Source organism: Scomber japonicus, chromosome 4 (assembly GCF_027409825.1).
Source record: "Scomber japonicus isolate fScoJap1 chromosome 4, fScoJap1.pri, whole genome shotgun sequence".
NCBI lineage: Eukaryota > Metazoa > Chordata > Actinopteri > Scombriformes > Scombridae > Scomber > Scomber japonicus.
Window position 1 is genome coordinate 343,947 of NC_070581.1, and position 16,204 is coordinate 360,150.

General features: G+C 39.7%; 2 protein-coding genes across 3 annotated transcripts; both read left to right on the forward strand.

Annotated features, from left to right (window-relative positions):
- Window positions 1-319: 319 nt before the first annotated feature.
- On the forward strand, window positions 320-6,836 carry icmt (isoprenylcysteine carboxyl methyltransferase). Its single transcript, XM_053317700.1, has 5 exons — window positions 320-538; window positions 1,082-1,170; window positions 2,522-2,691; window positions 4,074-4,291; window positions 4,440-6,836. The coding sequence occupies exons 1-5, from the start codon at window positions 320-322 to the stop codon at window positions 4,617-4,619; spliced, it is 876 nt and encodes a 291-aa protein (XP_053173675.1). The 3' UTR covers window positions 4,620-6,836.
- A 1,992-nt stretch (window positions 6,837-8,828) lies between these two features.
- LOC128357367 (60S ribosomal protein L22) lies at window positions 8,829-14,120 on the forward strand. Of its 2 annotated transcripts, none has more exons than XM_053317701.1 (4): window positions 8,829-8,881; window positions 9,612-9,722; window positions 10,016-10,140; window positions 13,928-14,120. In XM_053317701.1, exons 1-4 carry the CDS (start codon window positions 8,870-8,872, stop codon window positions 14,070-14,072), a joined length of 393 nt encoding a protein of 130 aa, XP_053173676.1. In that variant the 5' UTR covers window positions 8,829-8,869; the 3' UTR covers window positions 14,073-14,120. The 2 variants fall into 2 exon arrangements, with proteins under 2 accessions (XP_053173676.1, XP_053173677.1); XM_053317702.1 differs by having other exon boundaries at window positions 8,836-8,881; window positions 9,615-9,722.
- The last annotated feature ends 2,084 nt before the right edge of the window (window positions 14,121-16,204 follow it).

Below are 16,204 nucleotides of genomic sequence, written 5' to 3' on the forward strand. Positions count from 1 at the left end.
GTCATAGTTGTAAAATTGAACGCATTCAAGTGCAGATTTGATGTAAATATAATTTTAGTGTGAATTTAATATGACAGTTGTGACAATTTATTTGATGAAATTTTAGGGGAAGCTGAGCTTCCCTTGTTGTCTCAGAGCAATCGCCCCTGTATGGATATCTAAACTATAATAAGAGATGAAATGTTAAAACGTCATATCATAGTAAACCAATGGTGTCTCTTCCTTCAGTGAGAGCTCATCAAATCAAAACACATGTCAAACGGACATCTCGAGGCTGCCATTCACATATCGCGATATTTACTTCAGCAGTGCTTCCATCATGGCAGGCAGTAAGTTGGTGCTAGAAGGAAGAGTAAGTATAAAAAGCTTTATATTAGGGCTCAGCGTGGTCATAATCCCTTTGGTCAGAACCTGGTTTGGACATCTCGACTGGGTTTTTGATTATCTAACGGAAACTCCCGGGAAAATAGCTATTAGCATCTACATAGCAGTTATCAACGGCCTCTTGCTCATCACATACAGAGGACCTCTGTACAAGGTAAGTTCACGTTAGCTCAAAGCTAGCTAACTTCCTCGCTGGTTCCACATTCTGTCTCAGTTTAAATAACTTTAAACACGTTTCAGCGCTGCTCAGCAAGACGGTGTTTAATCCAGCACATGGAAACTAATAGTCTAATCTGACGTACTTCACTTTGCCGTTTAAAGTTGAATGTTGCACTGCTAATGTTGGCTAACTAAATCCTATGCTAGCTAACATAGCTGCCCGTGTAGTTAAGCTCATTAGCTGAAGCGACGTTGATGCGCTTAAGATAGAAATCTGAGGCAGGTAACGTTAACGGTAAAGCTGTAGGGCTAAGTATTCATGCTTCTGTTAATAGCATCGACAGGTTTTAACTAAGCTCCTCATAACTCACCGTTCTTCCATATAATGCTAATAAAAGTTATGTTGCTTTTTAAATAGGCAACACATAATTAAAATTGAGGAGTGTACTGTAACTCTGTTAATGTGAGTTAGAGGAGGGTTAGTTTGTTTCTGTATCTGTATGTCCCGGGATAACCTGACTGTCCTGACTTGTTGTAGGTGGCTGTGAGAGCCTGCTTTCTGGGAGTCACTTTTGGCTGCGGCTTAGTTATAAGCTGCTCTGAAACCACCTGGACACAATTTGGCTGGTATGTAAACACATTCAGATGTTGTTTTGTCAGGGTCAATTTCTTCTTTTTAAGTAACATGCACTGCTGTGTACAGGGCTCCCTCAGTCATGAAATTCCTGGAAAAGTTATGAAATTAGAAAAACTGTTTTCCAGGCCTGGAAATGGTTTGGAATTAGGTGAATGTTTTGGAAAAGTTTTGAATTAGAGATGGCTCTATCAGATTACGATATAAGACAGGCTGCATGAACATGGACCTCCCACTTTTACCATGTCAAAAATCAGTAGATTCTTTTAATATGATTCAATTTCTATATTTAGCTTATTAATATCTTCTAATATGTGATCTGGGGCCAAACACTTCCTCTGGATGTAATTGCAAAATCTTCCTGCCTATCTTCGTTAAACTATGTAAATGATGGAAATTGGGTAAAATATTATGGAATAGTTATGGAAGAGTTTTGAAGATTCATTGGTAAAAATGTATGGGAACCCTGTTTGTAGAAATGAATTGCATAATATCCCTCTGACCTTTTTTATGTTTTACATTTGAATCAGTGAATTAAAATAGTGTTAACTGCTTGACTAATAATATAATATAATCATTCCTCCTGTTCATACTGACCATTAGAAGATCCCTTCATAATGCTCTTACAATGGAAGTGATGGAGGACTAAATCCACCTTCTGTGTAAGAATGTATTTAAACACATTCAAATCAAGTCGTTTTAGTGCCTTTGTTACTATACTTCCACCACAGGCTATTATGAACTATTTTTGGGTTAATACGTTAAACTTGGTGCAGTTTGTGCTGCATTTGCATCTCATCATTCCCTGTCATGTCACTGCCAACATCTCTCACTCTCTCTGTGTTTGCTATCTCCCTGCATCAAGGCAGGGAGATGGCCTAAGCCAGCAGGATAAATAGGAGATGCTGCCAGCCTGGCCCAATAATAAACTGCAAACGAATATAATTATTCTTCAGCTTTTTTCCCCCTTTTTTTTAGTCAAATCACATGGTTCTATTATATATTCTGGTCTGAGAACTGTTTGGTTTAAATCCACCTCTCTGCAGCCAGGTGATAGCTTTTTGAATAAAGACAAAGCCCCAGCAGCACCAGTCAGTGAGACTTTACTTCCTATAGTAGGCTATCACTGACCAGTGTTAATTAACATGGGTTATGTCCAATCACAAACAAGAATTGTTGTCCCTGCCTTTCCTGTTGTGTGAAATGTTGTGTTTTCACCCTCAGTACACCTGACATTTGAAAAATAGTGAACTTGTCCTTTTAAGCTCTAGAGAGACACACTTGTAGTCAATGTGTTGTATTTAGTGATGTAAGCCTATTACAGTTTGAGCATTGTCTCTGCAGGTACATGTGCTCCCTGTCGTTCTTCCACTACTCAGAGTACCTGGTGACGGCCATCATTAACCCTCGCAGCCTGTCGCTGGACTCGTTCCTGCTCAACCACAGTGTGGAGTACACCCTGGCTGCTGTCTCATCGTGGGTGGAGTTCACTGTGGAGAAGCTTATAGTTCCAGGTTGGTGTGTCTCTCTGTCATTGCACTCAGTCCACTATGAAACTGTTGTGTATGTTTTACTGACGCCACCAGTGTAAACTGTCGAACTGACCGTCAGCTCAGGACATGGACTGCACACACACACACACACACACACACACACACACACACACACACACACACACACACACACACACACACACACACAGCGGATAAGACGGGCCGCATTCAGAACAAGTGCAGTGAAAATGCCAGTCCTCCCATGCATTTGAAACAGGGTGGTGGGTTTAGGCTGTGGGGGGGGGGGGGGGGGTTGGCCACAGCAGCATGCAAGAAGAAGAATGTTGATCCAGAGTCAACTTCTGGAGAAACACAACCCAATGTTATACCGCTGTGGCCAATCAGAGGCAGAGCTGTATAACAGAGCAGTGGTGGAATATAAAGATGTTACTAAGAGGGAGGGGAGGTCATTGCTATTCATTTGATAACTTTAAATGAAAAGTAAGAAGAGATGAAAAAGAGGAGGAAAGCTGTGAGTAGGGAGAGAGAGCAGCTGTGGTCGAGCGAGCTACAGTGAATGAAGAAAGGGAGCGGTGGGAGTGAGAAAGATGCTCATTTAGATTAATACAAAGTGATTTTCTCCGTTCTCCAGCGCGCGCACACACACACACACACACACACACACACACACACACACACACACACACACACACACAAACAAACAAAAACCTCACTCAACACTGCATCGGTCCACCACAACACCTGATTTAACTTAGTAGTGTCCTTCTACAGGCTGCTAGTGTCTGTCAGAGGCTGTGTCTGAAATGTATTCACATTATTACTGATGTTTTTGTTTTACTCATTTAAAATTTGACTAGTAGTAATAATAATAATAATAATAATAATAATTAATGGCTAAACTGAAAACAATCATGAGTTGCAGTCTTCCATCTTTCCTAGGATCATCTGTTGTTTATGTTCCAGCTCACCTGCTCACTGAGCTCATGGAACAGCTGCACCAGTCTCACCTTTCACTTTTCCACACAGTGAAAAAAAAGAAAAGGTCAAATCCAAGTATACGGCTGAAGTGTGTATGGTCACTGTGTGAAATAGTGTTCAGTTTAGAACAGAGGCAGTCAGTGGTTGTGAGTGTACTGAAGTATCAGATCACATGAATTGGTTAAGCAGTTACATGAACAATACTTCCCACTCATATCTCAGAATGCTTGATTTGAAAGGGAGCTTGATTTCATTTTAATAACTATTTGAATGATGTGTTTAGGATTTCAGGGAGTCCAGCAGACAGAAGCAGGGGTCCATCACACATCCTACAACACCTTCATCTGAACATAGCATGATAAAATGTGTAGAATCACTCATGTCTGTCCTGTTGTGTCTCTCAGATATGAAGCAGCTGAACTGGTTGGGTTTATTGGGTCTCTTTATGGTGCTGTGTGGCGAGGGTCTGCGCAAGGCGGCCATGTTGACGGCCGGCTCCAACTTCAACCACATCGTCCAGAATGAAAAGGCCCAGAGCCACGTCCTGGTGACTGATGGAGTCTACTCCTACTTCAGACACCCCTCCTATGTGGGCTGGTTCTACTGGAGCATAGGAACACAGGTCTGAATCTGCCTATGTTTCAATTTACACGTCTCGATTCTATTCTAATGGTCTCTGCTTTAATCATGTGCTAGAATCAAAGGCAGCATGCTAGGACAGTGTTGGTCACATGTTGTGTTTGTTGACTGATGAGTGTTGTCTGTTGCAGGTCATGTTGTGTAACCCTGTGTGTATACTGGGCTACACGATAGCCAGCTGGAGGTTCTTTCGGGAGCGGATCGAGGAGGAGGAGCTCTCCCTCATTCATTTCTTTGCAGAGGACTATGTGGAGTACAAGAAGAGGGTTGCTACCGGGCTGCCTTTCATCTCAGGAATCCGCGTCAACTAGACCAAGCAGCTGGATACTGGACCTAACAGACTTAAAGCACTGAAGCAGGTCAGACCTGGTGGATGTGTGGCATTAGCCGTGGCTGCCCTCCAGAGGAGGGGGGGGGGGGGGTGACCGTGCAGCTGGCTGAGTCCTGTAGCTCACAGACAGAGACCCTGACAGCTGGTGCAGCGGTAGGCAGCTGGGCTGCTGTTTTTCTACCAACCTCCATAGTCCACTTAGAAAGGCCAGACGACCAATGAATTCCATGTATTCCAATAGCACTCGCTCCATCTGTTTCACTTGTTTCTGTTTGCATGCTCTGACCATGCTTGGTGTTAACTGATGACCTGTTGTGTTGAAGAATGATGAGTCAGCAGAGAGTGAAACGAGCCGTCTTTGATGTTGATGTTGTTATAATGAATGTTTCAGCTTCACAGGAAATCCACCAGCTTCAAAAGGTGTGATTATGTTTATTAATATTTCCACTGAAATCTGTCATCTGAATATAAAAGCTCCTCACCCTCCACTCTAGATCTATAAACCAAGACCAGTTTCAGGACTTGAGGCAGGCCAGTTCTGTATGAAATGTGCAGGAAAAATGACATGGGTTTAGATTGAGTTTAAAACTCCTCAGGTCCATTTTGGATCAGGTGTTGTCTTTTTAGTTTTCTTTGTAAATGAATTTATTCCTGTCGTTTTTCCTCATCTGTTTCACATTAGATCTGTGAGTGAAGATCTCTCCTCTGTACTGTCTAAAGATGTCACTGGATGACAGCTGTCATCATTTTGGATTCACAACAGTTACAAAAAAACAAAAACGGGTCAAAACAAAAATGATTGTAGAAACCAAGTCATGCTATAGTTCCAAAGCTCCAACATACGTAACATATGTATCAATGTAAGCAACAGCTGTGACACATACACATATACATATACATCACTGCAGTATTCCTGAAGTGTCCCTCGTAACTATTTTCTTTTTCAAAGGTGGAGAAGCCTCTCAAACAGTCCAGAACATGGATGTCCACTGAAAACCAGAGGAAAGGGAACATTAGATTATATAAAGTTTTCATTTAAAAGTTTATCCACAAAAAATAGTATTTGTATCAGGTTTTTTAAGGCAGTACAATCCTTGTAGTGGAGCTCCATCACTTAGTTAGACAGTGACTGAATATACTGGCTGCTCTATGTCTTAACACTGTAATCCACTCAGGCTAAAACACTTCAGCCACTAGTCACACCTGTTGCTTTGTATGACACATACATTTCAGGTGTTTTTTGGACTCATTTGATATTGAAGCTACCATTCTTAGTCTCATTTTTTTCCTACATTTAATTTATTTGGTCACATTTGTGTACACAGAGGTATGAAAAAATAGATAATTAATATTGATCATTACCTCCTGTGTTGTAGCATCAGTTGTTTTCTTTTTCTTTTCTTTTCTTTTTTAAGAATGAGAACTTTGCAGAACAGCACCATGTCCTCTCATTTCCATCAGCATGAGTTCATTATCATTGTGTTCTTCTGTTCACCTTTCATGCTCACTTTGTGCTAGAAAGCAACCAAATGACTGAGTTGTGTGTTGTAAAGGCTTACAGAGAGAGGCTGAGTCTCTACAAACCTACTGGTCCCACTGTGTGATGGAGAGATTTGGTAAACATAGTCTGCAAAGATGCTCTGTATGTAAAGTTTATGTTTTTAAAGGTACCCTGTGGAGTCTCTGACCACTAGTGGCACTGTAGTGCATGAGGAGTGTGTCTGTGTTTGTTTACAAAAAAATAAAATATTAATGGCTTCACAGGGTAACTTTTAGAAAAGAATTTTTCTTTTTCAGAATGTGTTAGAATACATGATTTGGGGAAATTGTGCCATTGGTCACCTTGTATACAAACAAATAGGGGGGGTCATTATTAATATATCCCAAAATATAATAAAATAAAGGGCAAATTTATCTCAGAGCTTTATAGTATGTACAGAATACCCTTGATTAAAATGTTCTGCTCATTTGTGTGCATGAATGATTAATTCAAGAGTGAATATGAAGTAGTTGAGAGTTTTTAACATGAATTTGAGAGTAGGAAATATGAATCCTAGCGCACTATTTATTCAGACAAATGAGTTTTTAGTTTCCTTGGGCCTCTGTAGTTGGCACAGTTTGAATGTTCCCTTTGGAGTTGATCCTGAAGTAAACAATCCTAAATGAATAACCATTTTCATTGGTTATTGTACAGACTTTGCAAACTGACAAATAGTACAGCTGTATGGTCTCATGCTATCATGAGTGAAACACTGTGACTAGACAGTCATATTTGAAGTTTGGATTTATATATGAGAATAAAAATTGGCTATGAGCTTGAAATAATGAACTTTGGATATTAATATTACAAGTCACAGTTGTATACGTATTAGCATTGTAGCTGTATGCTAAATATTTAGCTTGTTACCTTCACTCAACTGTTTTTGATAGTTTTAGCTTGGTGTGTACTATTTTACCACTTAAAATTGTCCACGCTAAAGTTTTAGCTTGGCTCTGATTTAACATTAGTCTGTATTACATACACTACAGTCCAGGCTTTTTCCCACTAACATTAGCACAGGCTAACATGCTAAAGTTGTAGCATGTTTGTAGCATTTGGTTGTTTCAGCTTTGTGCTACTATGACTTGAAATACAGTATGCTAAACTATTAGCAGGAGAGCTAATATCACTGCTGAGGCTAGCATACTGACACAAAAGTGACATTAACAAGAACTGTAAAATTCACACCCTTCTTTACTTGTCCTTTAAGAAGATGTATATTATTATTATATTTAGGCAGAGTTCTCATATGTCTGAGATATGTACAGACAATGCTTATTTCAAAATTTGGCTGAATTTGTTAATAATAATGCACCCATTGTGAAATTCCTGTGGATATGATGATTATTATGTTTTGTTGGTATTTATTCCACAGAGATACAAAGAAATTATTGTAAAAGAAGAAATGAATTGTTTTAACGTAATTCAGCCTGTTATACTTTCTTTGAATGAACACAAATTCATCTTCAGTAACTTAACACAAAAAAGTATTTTTCTTTTTGTAAAATAACTGATTCAGAATCACTTTAGCCTGCTATACAATTACTTACTAACCCTAACCCTAATTACTACATGGTCTAAACTAAACAAGTAAATAAGACCATTCATCACTACTAATTCTAACACTCAGGACCAGTTTTATTTTTTTAATTTATTTGTCTTTATGCTTTAGTGTTGACCAATGGCACAATCTACTAAATACAGGACTTTTGTAAAGCAGTTCAGAATGCATGTGTGTGTGTTTATACACAGGTGTGTTTTGGGATAAGAAAGTTAGTCTGAGTTTAAAGTGACACACTTGTAGCATATACGTGTGGAGTGCATTGTGTAGGGTTAGATCCTGAAGCTGCTGTATGCAAAGAGTTCACATAATAATGAGTTGAGCGATGCAGCATGGCAGACCTGAGCTGAGTTTGGATTTGTTGCACTTTTACTGTATAGAAACACTGTTTATCTTAGGCCTGTATTAAACACATGTCACTCTGACTGAAAACTGATGGCTCAATACTGTGCATCTATTCATAAAGCAGGTTTTCTCAACAACACGTGTCAAATAAAATCAAGTCGATTTGTCTTTATATCTCCAATTAGCAGACATGATCTATGATAGAGTGAGATCAACAAAGTGGACATGCTGTATTACATTTGGAAGAACAGATGACATGATTACTGACATGTCAGTCTGAAAAAGCAAACATTATTTTGTCACAGAAAGAAAGAAATCAATTTATAGTTGAACAGGTGTAATATTGGTTTATATTCTAATTGTCTAGAATAGCCTCAAGTGCAAATCACCAAACACAAGGCTACTGGATCGGACTGAGAGATTACAGTCTTAGTTTAGTTTTTCTAGATCTTTACCTATAATTTTCATGTTCAGTTGTTATTGCCTCCTGTGTTCTGTCCCCATCAGATTGTAGCTGCAGTCAGATTCCATTTTATCATCATTAAGAAAACCTAAGTCTGCTAAATGATGACAACACTGAATAAAACTTAATGGTGTTGACACTTTAATTTCAACATACATATTTACATTTTAAGGTGATAAAAAAATCCCTACTTGTAAATCAATCTCAGATCATACCCTCGGATTGAACGGATGTATCAATCGATGATTTGACGTTTGACTCGTAGAGCCAAATGTGACGCATGCGCACGGCTAGCTCTTCCTTTCTGCTAGCTTCTCCGCCATGGCGCCTATAGTAAGTCAAATCGCGTGTCGATAAAATCACAAAAACTGAGTATTTTCGGCTGTGAACGCCTGAGAAAAGGCTCGGAGTGCAACGCCAGGCATGTTAGAACAGTTGTAGCCAGATTTTAGGGACTGGGGTCGTGATTTAACGTGTTTTTTTTAAGTAGACACACATGTAGCGGAGTGTTTGTGGCCTATGGCTGCCTCTGTGCTAACGTTAGCGGGATGAAACACCGTCGAGTGAAACACCACGTTGTGAGCCAGCCAGCCTGTGTGCAGCCTGTCTACAGCCTGCAGGACAACACGCTGTATTTAACTAGTTGTATTAAAATGCACTGTTTTTAATGTTACTGTATATTTACGTTGCGTCACTTGAACGTTGTCTCTACGTACTGTGTGCTGCTTGTCGGCAAACTAGCGAGTCTACAGAGAATGAAACAGAACAATAAACTGCTCTATTCTTCATATTCTCTCGTGTTACCGCGTTTATTTAATAGTTTCTACCCAAATGACTTTGATTAAATATATAGTAAGAGCCTGTAATAAGCTTCAGTTAAAAAAGATTGATTCTGAATAATAATAAAAAAACAAGTTGTATGTCTCGTTCGGTCTGCGCATGTGTCAACAAACAGTTAATTGTCTCCAGAAGTAAACAGACTATCATTAGAAAGAGTTGACATCCTGTATTAACCTCTCCCTGCTGTCCACTCACTGTTTTCTGCTCTTTTTTTTGTTCATAGCAGAAGAAGCAGAACCACGGTAAAGGTGGTAAGAAGAAGAAGCAGGTCCTGAAGTTCACACTGGACTGCACCCATCCTGTTGAAGATGGCATCATGGATGCTGCCAACTTTGTAAGTCTATCACTCAGTCGCTCACTCACTGGATGTTCTTATTGGTAGTTTGCTTTAGTCAAGTTAGCAGCTGTGTTTGACTCTGTGGAACGTGAGTTTCCCTCATGCTGAAATAAATTTGTATAGTATGAAAATAATGAAGCTGTTGTAGTGTTGTGTAATACTAACATAACTTAAAAATGATGTTCTCTGTGATACATTATCTAACATAAGCAAGTCTCTACAGGTCAAGTTTGCACATTGAACACACTCTTTTTTACTAATGTGGTGGGGTGTGTGTGTTGTGTTTATAGGAGCAGTTCCTTCAGGAGCGCATCAAGGTGAACGGGAAAGCTGGCAACCTGGGTGGTGGTGTGGTCTCCATCGAGAGGAGCAAGAGCAAGATCACCGTGTCCTCTGAGGTTCCCTTCTCCAAAAGGTAAGACACTCTCACAGTTTATACACACCTGCCAAGCTGTGCACATTCAGTGTACGAGTTGTTATTTTAAGGGGCACAAAAAATAAGCCAATAGTCTAAGTTTTACATGTGAGTAATGGATGAATCCAGTTGAGACAATAAGCTGACATAACTGCTGCAGGAAGTCCCCTAAATCAGTAACGTCCATGTTTTTCTGTTTCACCTCTTCTACTCTCAGATGTGTTCACTTGCTTGTGAGTTTATATAGAGTGGTAAGTCCTCATGTTTCTGTGTGAAATGAGCTTCAGCACTGGTTTGATCTACCTCTGACTGACAAAGCCACAAAAAACAGTGTGGCAACAGGTTGTTGCTGTCTTTTCAGACACTGAACTGCTGACACAGACATTTTTATGGTTTGAACTTCACCACAGTGCAGTGTAGCTTAGCAGTACCTACATTAACACACCAGCAGTGACCTGTGAGGAAGAAATGAGATACTGATAGAGAAAACTGAGGTGTGTGTGTGTGTGTGTGTGTGTGTGTGTGTGTGTGTGTGTGTGTGTGTGTGTGTGTGTGTGTGTGTGCGCGTGCGTGCGCGCTGGCACAGTGTATCTGTAACTCAGCCTACTCTAGTAACATTTCAATGAAAGGAAACAAACACTATTGCAAATGAAGTGCATGTGTAATGTGTAATATGTGTAATTCTATACACACAGCAGTGATTCACATCTAGGTCTGAGTTCATCAGCTGACTCGTAAATGAAAAAGATAAACTGATGTGTGTGTTCATCAGTATACAGTATGTTTCAACCACACTACATGTGCTTCAAGTCTACTTATTGGTTTTACACATGTAACTACAGTGATTGTGTATTGGACTCTGAGTGTTCAGTCTCAGTCTGTACAGCTCTTTGTTGTTCCTGAATGAGCCACAGAGTGTTTTTAAAGCTTTATTTTTGATAGGGCATGGCATAGAGTCCAACAGGAAACAGAGAGAGAGGGTAGTGACCTGCAGCAAAGGTCCACTGCCGAAATTGAACCAGGGACACTGCTGTTATGTAGCATGCGTGCTAACTAGGCATGGGATGATAACCGTGTTCAAGGTATACCGCGATTTGAAAAGCCATGATAACCGAAACCGCCAAATTTTCTGTCATACCGTTCCTAAGGTATGAGCCGTGTTTTGTCTGGTCAAAGACAGAAAGTGGTTAGGGTCAGAAATCCCTCAGGTGGTGCAGCTGCAGCGTAGAGTATCACGACCCCTCACACTGTCATTACTGATTCAGGTTAAATGAACATGTCTGTCTTTATTTTTCTTCCTTTTAGGAACATTTTAGAGCTGTAATCGCAATACCGCCATACCGTGAAACCGTGATATTTTTTCTTATGGTTATCATACCGCCAGAATCTCATACCGGCCCATGCCTAGTGCTAACCACGTAGCTACCGAGGCACTCCTACAGTATGTGTGTGTTAAGTGGAAAATGAAGCTGACAATGTTGAGAAGTGTTGACTTAGATCCTACACAAGTGATATTCTTACTGTATGAACAAATATAACAAACATGACTGTTTCACCACTAGTTTGTCATGTCTAGGATCATACTATATGTTTAAATGACTATTTCCGTTTGCTGTTCAGTAGAGCCTGGCTGATATTATTGACCGATATCTACCTATCACCTATATATTGGTGTCTGTGAATATGCTGTTTGATATGCGCTGATATTTTTAAAAAAAAGTTATGTTAAATAGATTTTATGATTTTATGTATATTTGATCGTTTTTATTAATTCAACTTTAATACATGTATATTTGTTTTTTTGTTCTGTGTTTTTTATTCGTAGCTAATTATAATGATTATATTCCCAGCTGTGTTTTTACTGTTTCAAACCACTGATGTCTTTTGTACAATAAAGTTTATTGTTAGACTGAAAAATATCAATATTATTACACATCTTTGTCACAAGTGAGTAATAACCACATTTGAGGGATCACTGCAAATAAATGTTTAAAATATATATTCTGTACATATGATTGTCAGCCAATATATCCATATCACAACTTTTTTGCTTCCTAATATCAGTATCAGTATCGGTATTGGCCCCTAAGATCCAGTATGGGGCGGGCTCTACTGTCCAGTCAGATCAGCCCACCAATCAGTAAACAGATGGAGGTGGACAGGATGTTGGCTCCTCTCTCCTCTGACATGAAGCATCCTCCATCAGTTAGCAGGTCACACACAGAGCAGTCAGCTGTCATAGCCCGTCTGAAAACAGTATGAAACATTAGTGACCATCACACAGAGCTGACATGTACAGCTGTGTCTGTGAGAGAAATGCAAGTCAGTGTGCAGCATAAAGAAGATTCCTCTAACATGTTGTCTTTCTCAATACTAAATACACCATGTTCAGACTTGTACACTCACATCTCCAACTGAGCTCCACTCTGCTCATTAAACTGTACTATGACTCAATCACCTCAACTCTAACTACAATAACACTGTTATACAAGAACCAACCTAGCTGACAGTCACACAGTTAGTTGTGTTAATTAGTCTGTAATGTCTGTGATGTGTTGATTAGAATAAATGTAGTCATAGATTAGTATTGAGGTGCAGTGCTATGTGGACATATAAGAAGCTCAAAGTCCACACACATAGAAAAACATGAAGCTTCACTTGAAATGGACACAGCTACAAATATTAGATTCAACATTGTTTTTCCTAAATGAATCATATCAAATATGTAAACAGTGTAGAGACATCAGAGCCAATCATTATAAGCATCCTGCTCTCAGTATGAACCACTGATAACATCTGACTGATGTTGTGCAGCTGTTCATAGTCAACAGTGCACATGACTCCATCGTGTAGATCAGCTGTGCTCATTGTATCATGTTATATCAAACCTGAACCGTTCACATATTTACAGGCTATTTACTTCTGATGGTTGCAGCTCTTTAAATGGTGAAGAAAATTGTCCCATAGGTTAAAATTGTGCATGTGTGATCTCATTGATGTCCAGTAATGGAGCAGCTGTTTGCGTATCTACATTTATTCTGACCAATCACTGAACAGCAACAGAGTGGAGCTCCACAATTTTAAATGAAGTCATTATTTAGTTTTATTTAATTCATATTCCAACTAACCTGGAAGTTTAAAATGATCTTCTCTACTTTGAGATGTTGATGCTGTTTTATTAAAACTACAGCTGATGTCATGCTCTTCTTAAACATGCGTCATGTAATAATACATAGTGTTGTATTGTGTATGGACTCTGTGACAAATATTGAATGAATCGTAGATGAAACACTGAGAGCTTTCAGCTTGTTCAGTGCTGTTAGATTTCATGATGACCTGTACTGAGTCAGATGGACGATGTGTTTCCACGTCCTGCTGCTGTGGAAAAAGTCGAACCAAAATTTCTTCTTTTTCTGGAGCAGCCATCTTGTTTGTGTGACATCATTTGGGGCCAGAGTCTGTACAGTAGAGTCAGGTGGTGGGACACGCCCCCTCAGCTGGCCCCTCCCCTTTTATATCATCAACTAATGTAAACAAAGTTATCAGAAAAAGGAGCAGCTGGACAAACATCAGTGTGATAAACAACATGAAAAAACATCTTAAAGAAAAGTGTATGTGATGTGTATTTAGATTTTTTACTTTAACTCATGTCCATCCAAATGTTTTGGTTTTACTTTTGGGACACTGTCATCTTTATATCCAATCAGTGATCAGATCCAGTCCAGATCCAGTCCACACATGTACTTTAAAGGTTTCCAGACATTGATGGTTGTGTCTTCCTCTGCAGATACCTGAAGTATCTGACTAAGAAGTACCTGAAGAAGAACAATCTTCGTGACTGGCTGCGCGTCGTGGCAAACACCAAGGAGAGCTACGAACTCCGCTACTTCCAGATTAACCAGGACGAAGAGGAGGAGGAAGATGAAGATTAAACACAATTCATCTGATTTTGTACATTTAAATAAATGTTGTTTACAGTCCAGTGTGTTGTGTTTTTCTGTGTGTGAGTGTGTGTGTGTCAGCAGACAGACTCACCTCCACAACATCATTAGTCAGCATTAACATGAATGTGGAGCATTCGGTTTATTTAGTGGATTAGTAAACGTGTTTAGGATGTCTGTTCTCTTTTTGACAGTGCTAAGAAGTAATTCCAGAAAACACAATCCTCCAAAGACAACTATGATGATCAGAGGCTGCGTGTGTGTCAGTGCTTTGAGTCTGAGCTCATCTTCATGTTTCCTCCTGCTCATCTATCTGAAACTAACATGAAAGCTGTTTAAAATCCATTTCAGTTGTAAAACATGAAAACTAAATGGCAAAATCTAACTAATAGTTCTCCACTCGGGTAACATCAAAGCAGGTCTAGCTTTTTAAAAGTCTATTTACAGATGACATTAACATGTGGACCAGGACCCTGTTGGTCTGCATGGTGTCTGATTTATAAAAATGATTTTGTAGGAAAACGCAGCTTTCTTTCCAATCCAGACCACATTAAACCAGGAGCTGCAGTCACTTATCTCACCACCAGGAGTCGTAAGTAACACAGGTTTCTCTTAAAGGACAGGTTCATCATTTTTGAAGTGTCTTTAAACAACAGTCAAGAGCCCAAATGAACAGTGTTTTTCTTGCTGTAATGATTCCTCCTGTTCATACTGACCATTAGATCCCTTCATAATGCATTTATAATGGAATGCTTGATGTGAAGCTAATATGAAGCTTTAGTCATCTCACAGGAAACACTAAGAGGGAATTTGATGGTAAAAAGACTGTAAATGTGTCAGATATCACTTGATATGACTAACTCACACTGATAAATAATAATAATAATAATGCATTTTATTTAAAGGCGCCTTTCAAAGCACTCAAGGTCACCTTACAAGGCACACATAACACAAAAACAGTACATCAAACAATATAAATCAGGTGACATTTAGTGCAGAGATAAAGAATAAAGAAAGAAAATAAATAAAATAGATAGATAAATAAAAATAAAAATAAATATGAACGTGACTTCAAAGTGCATTAATATAATAATAAACAAGAATGAAGATTGCATGGTTAAAGGGAGATAGAGTAGGCCACTCTGAATAGGTGTGTTTTCAGGCGGGATTTAAAAGTAGAGACAGAGTCTGAAGTGCGAATGTCAGGTGGGAGAGAGTTCCATAGGCGAGGGGCTGATCGGCTGAAAGCTCTTGACCCCATGGTGGTTAAGTTGGCAGATGGAGCGAAGAGCTGGTTAGCAGAGGAGGATCGGAGAGTTCGAGAAGGTGTGTAGATGTGAATAAGTTCAGAGAGATATGATGGTGCCAGGTTGTGAAGGATCTTGAATGTGAGGAGTAGAATCTTAAAGTCAATGCGGGATTTGATAGGGAGCCAGTGAAGTTGCTGCAGGGCAGGAGTGATGTGTTCAATAAAGGGAGTTCTAGTTATGATACGAGCGGCTGCGTTCTGTACAAGTTGGAGTTTGTGGAGAGATTTCCGCGGAAGACCAAAGAGGAGAGAGTTACAGTAGTCCAGACGAGATGTGATCAGGGTGTTTACCAGGATAGCGGTGCAGGTTGGTGAAAGTGAGGGACGAAGACGGTTGATGTTACGTAGATGGAAGTATGCAGACCGAGTAACGCTATTGATGTGGGCTTCAAACGATAGTGTGCTGTCCAGGATGACACCCAGGCTCTTTACTTGAGGGGATGGAGGACCAGTGGTATTGTCGATGGACATGGAGAAAGTGTTGAGTGTTGCTAGGGTTGATCTGGTACCAATGAGGAGGACCTCAGTTTTTTCGCCGTTAAGTTTAAGAAAATTTAGTGAGAGCCATGATTTAATTTCCAGTAAGCAGTCGGATAGAGCTGTGGGTGGCAGAGTGGAAGTAGGCTTAGTGGAAAGATAGAGTTGGGTATCATCAGCGTAACAGTGGAATTGTATGGCAAATTTCCTGAGAATGTGACCAAGAGGCAGAAGATAAATAATGAACAGGAGGGGGCCAAGGACAGAGCCCTGGGGAACACCACTAGAGACTGGAGAGGAGCCAGATCTCAGGTTTTTGATTTGAACAAACTGAGTG

Bases quoted from the DNA above. Each gene is read 5' to 3' on its own strand.
- icmt (XM_053317700.1), top strand. From the start codon at position 320: ATGGCAGGCAGTAAGTTGGTGCTAGAAGGAAGAGTAAGTATAAAAAGC. The intron at 539-1,081 runs GTAAGTTCACGT...GACTTGTTGTAG, and splicing joins ACAGAGGACCTCTGTACAAG to GTGGCTGTGAGAGCCTGCTT. The intron at 2,692-4,073 runs GTTGGTGTGTCT...TGTGTCTCTCAG, and splicing joins GGAGAAGCTTATAGTTCCAG to ATATGAAGCAGCTGAACTGG.
- LOC128357367 (XM_053317701.1), top strand. The intron at 9,723-10,015 runs GTAAGTCTATCA...TTGTGTTTATAG, and splicing joins TCATGGATGCTGCCAACTTT to GAGCAGTTCCTTCAGGAGCG. The intron at 10,141-13,927 runs GTAAGACACTCT...CTTCCTCTGCAG, and splicing joins GAGGTTCCCTTCTCCAAAAG to ATACCTGAAGTATCTGACTA.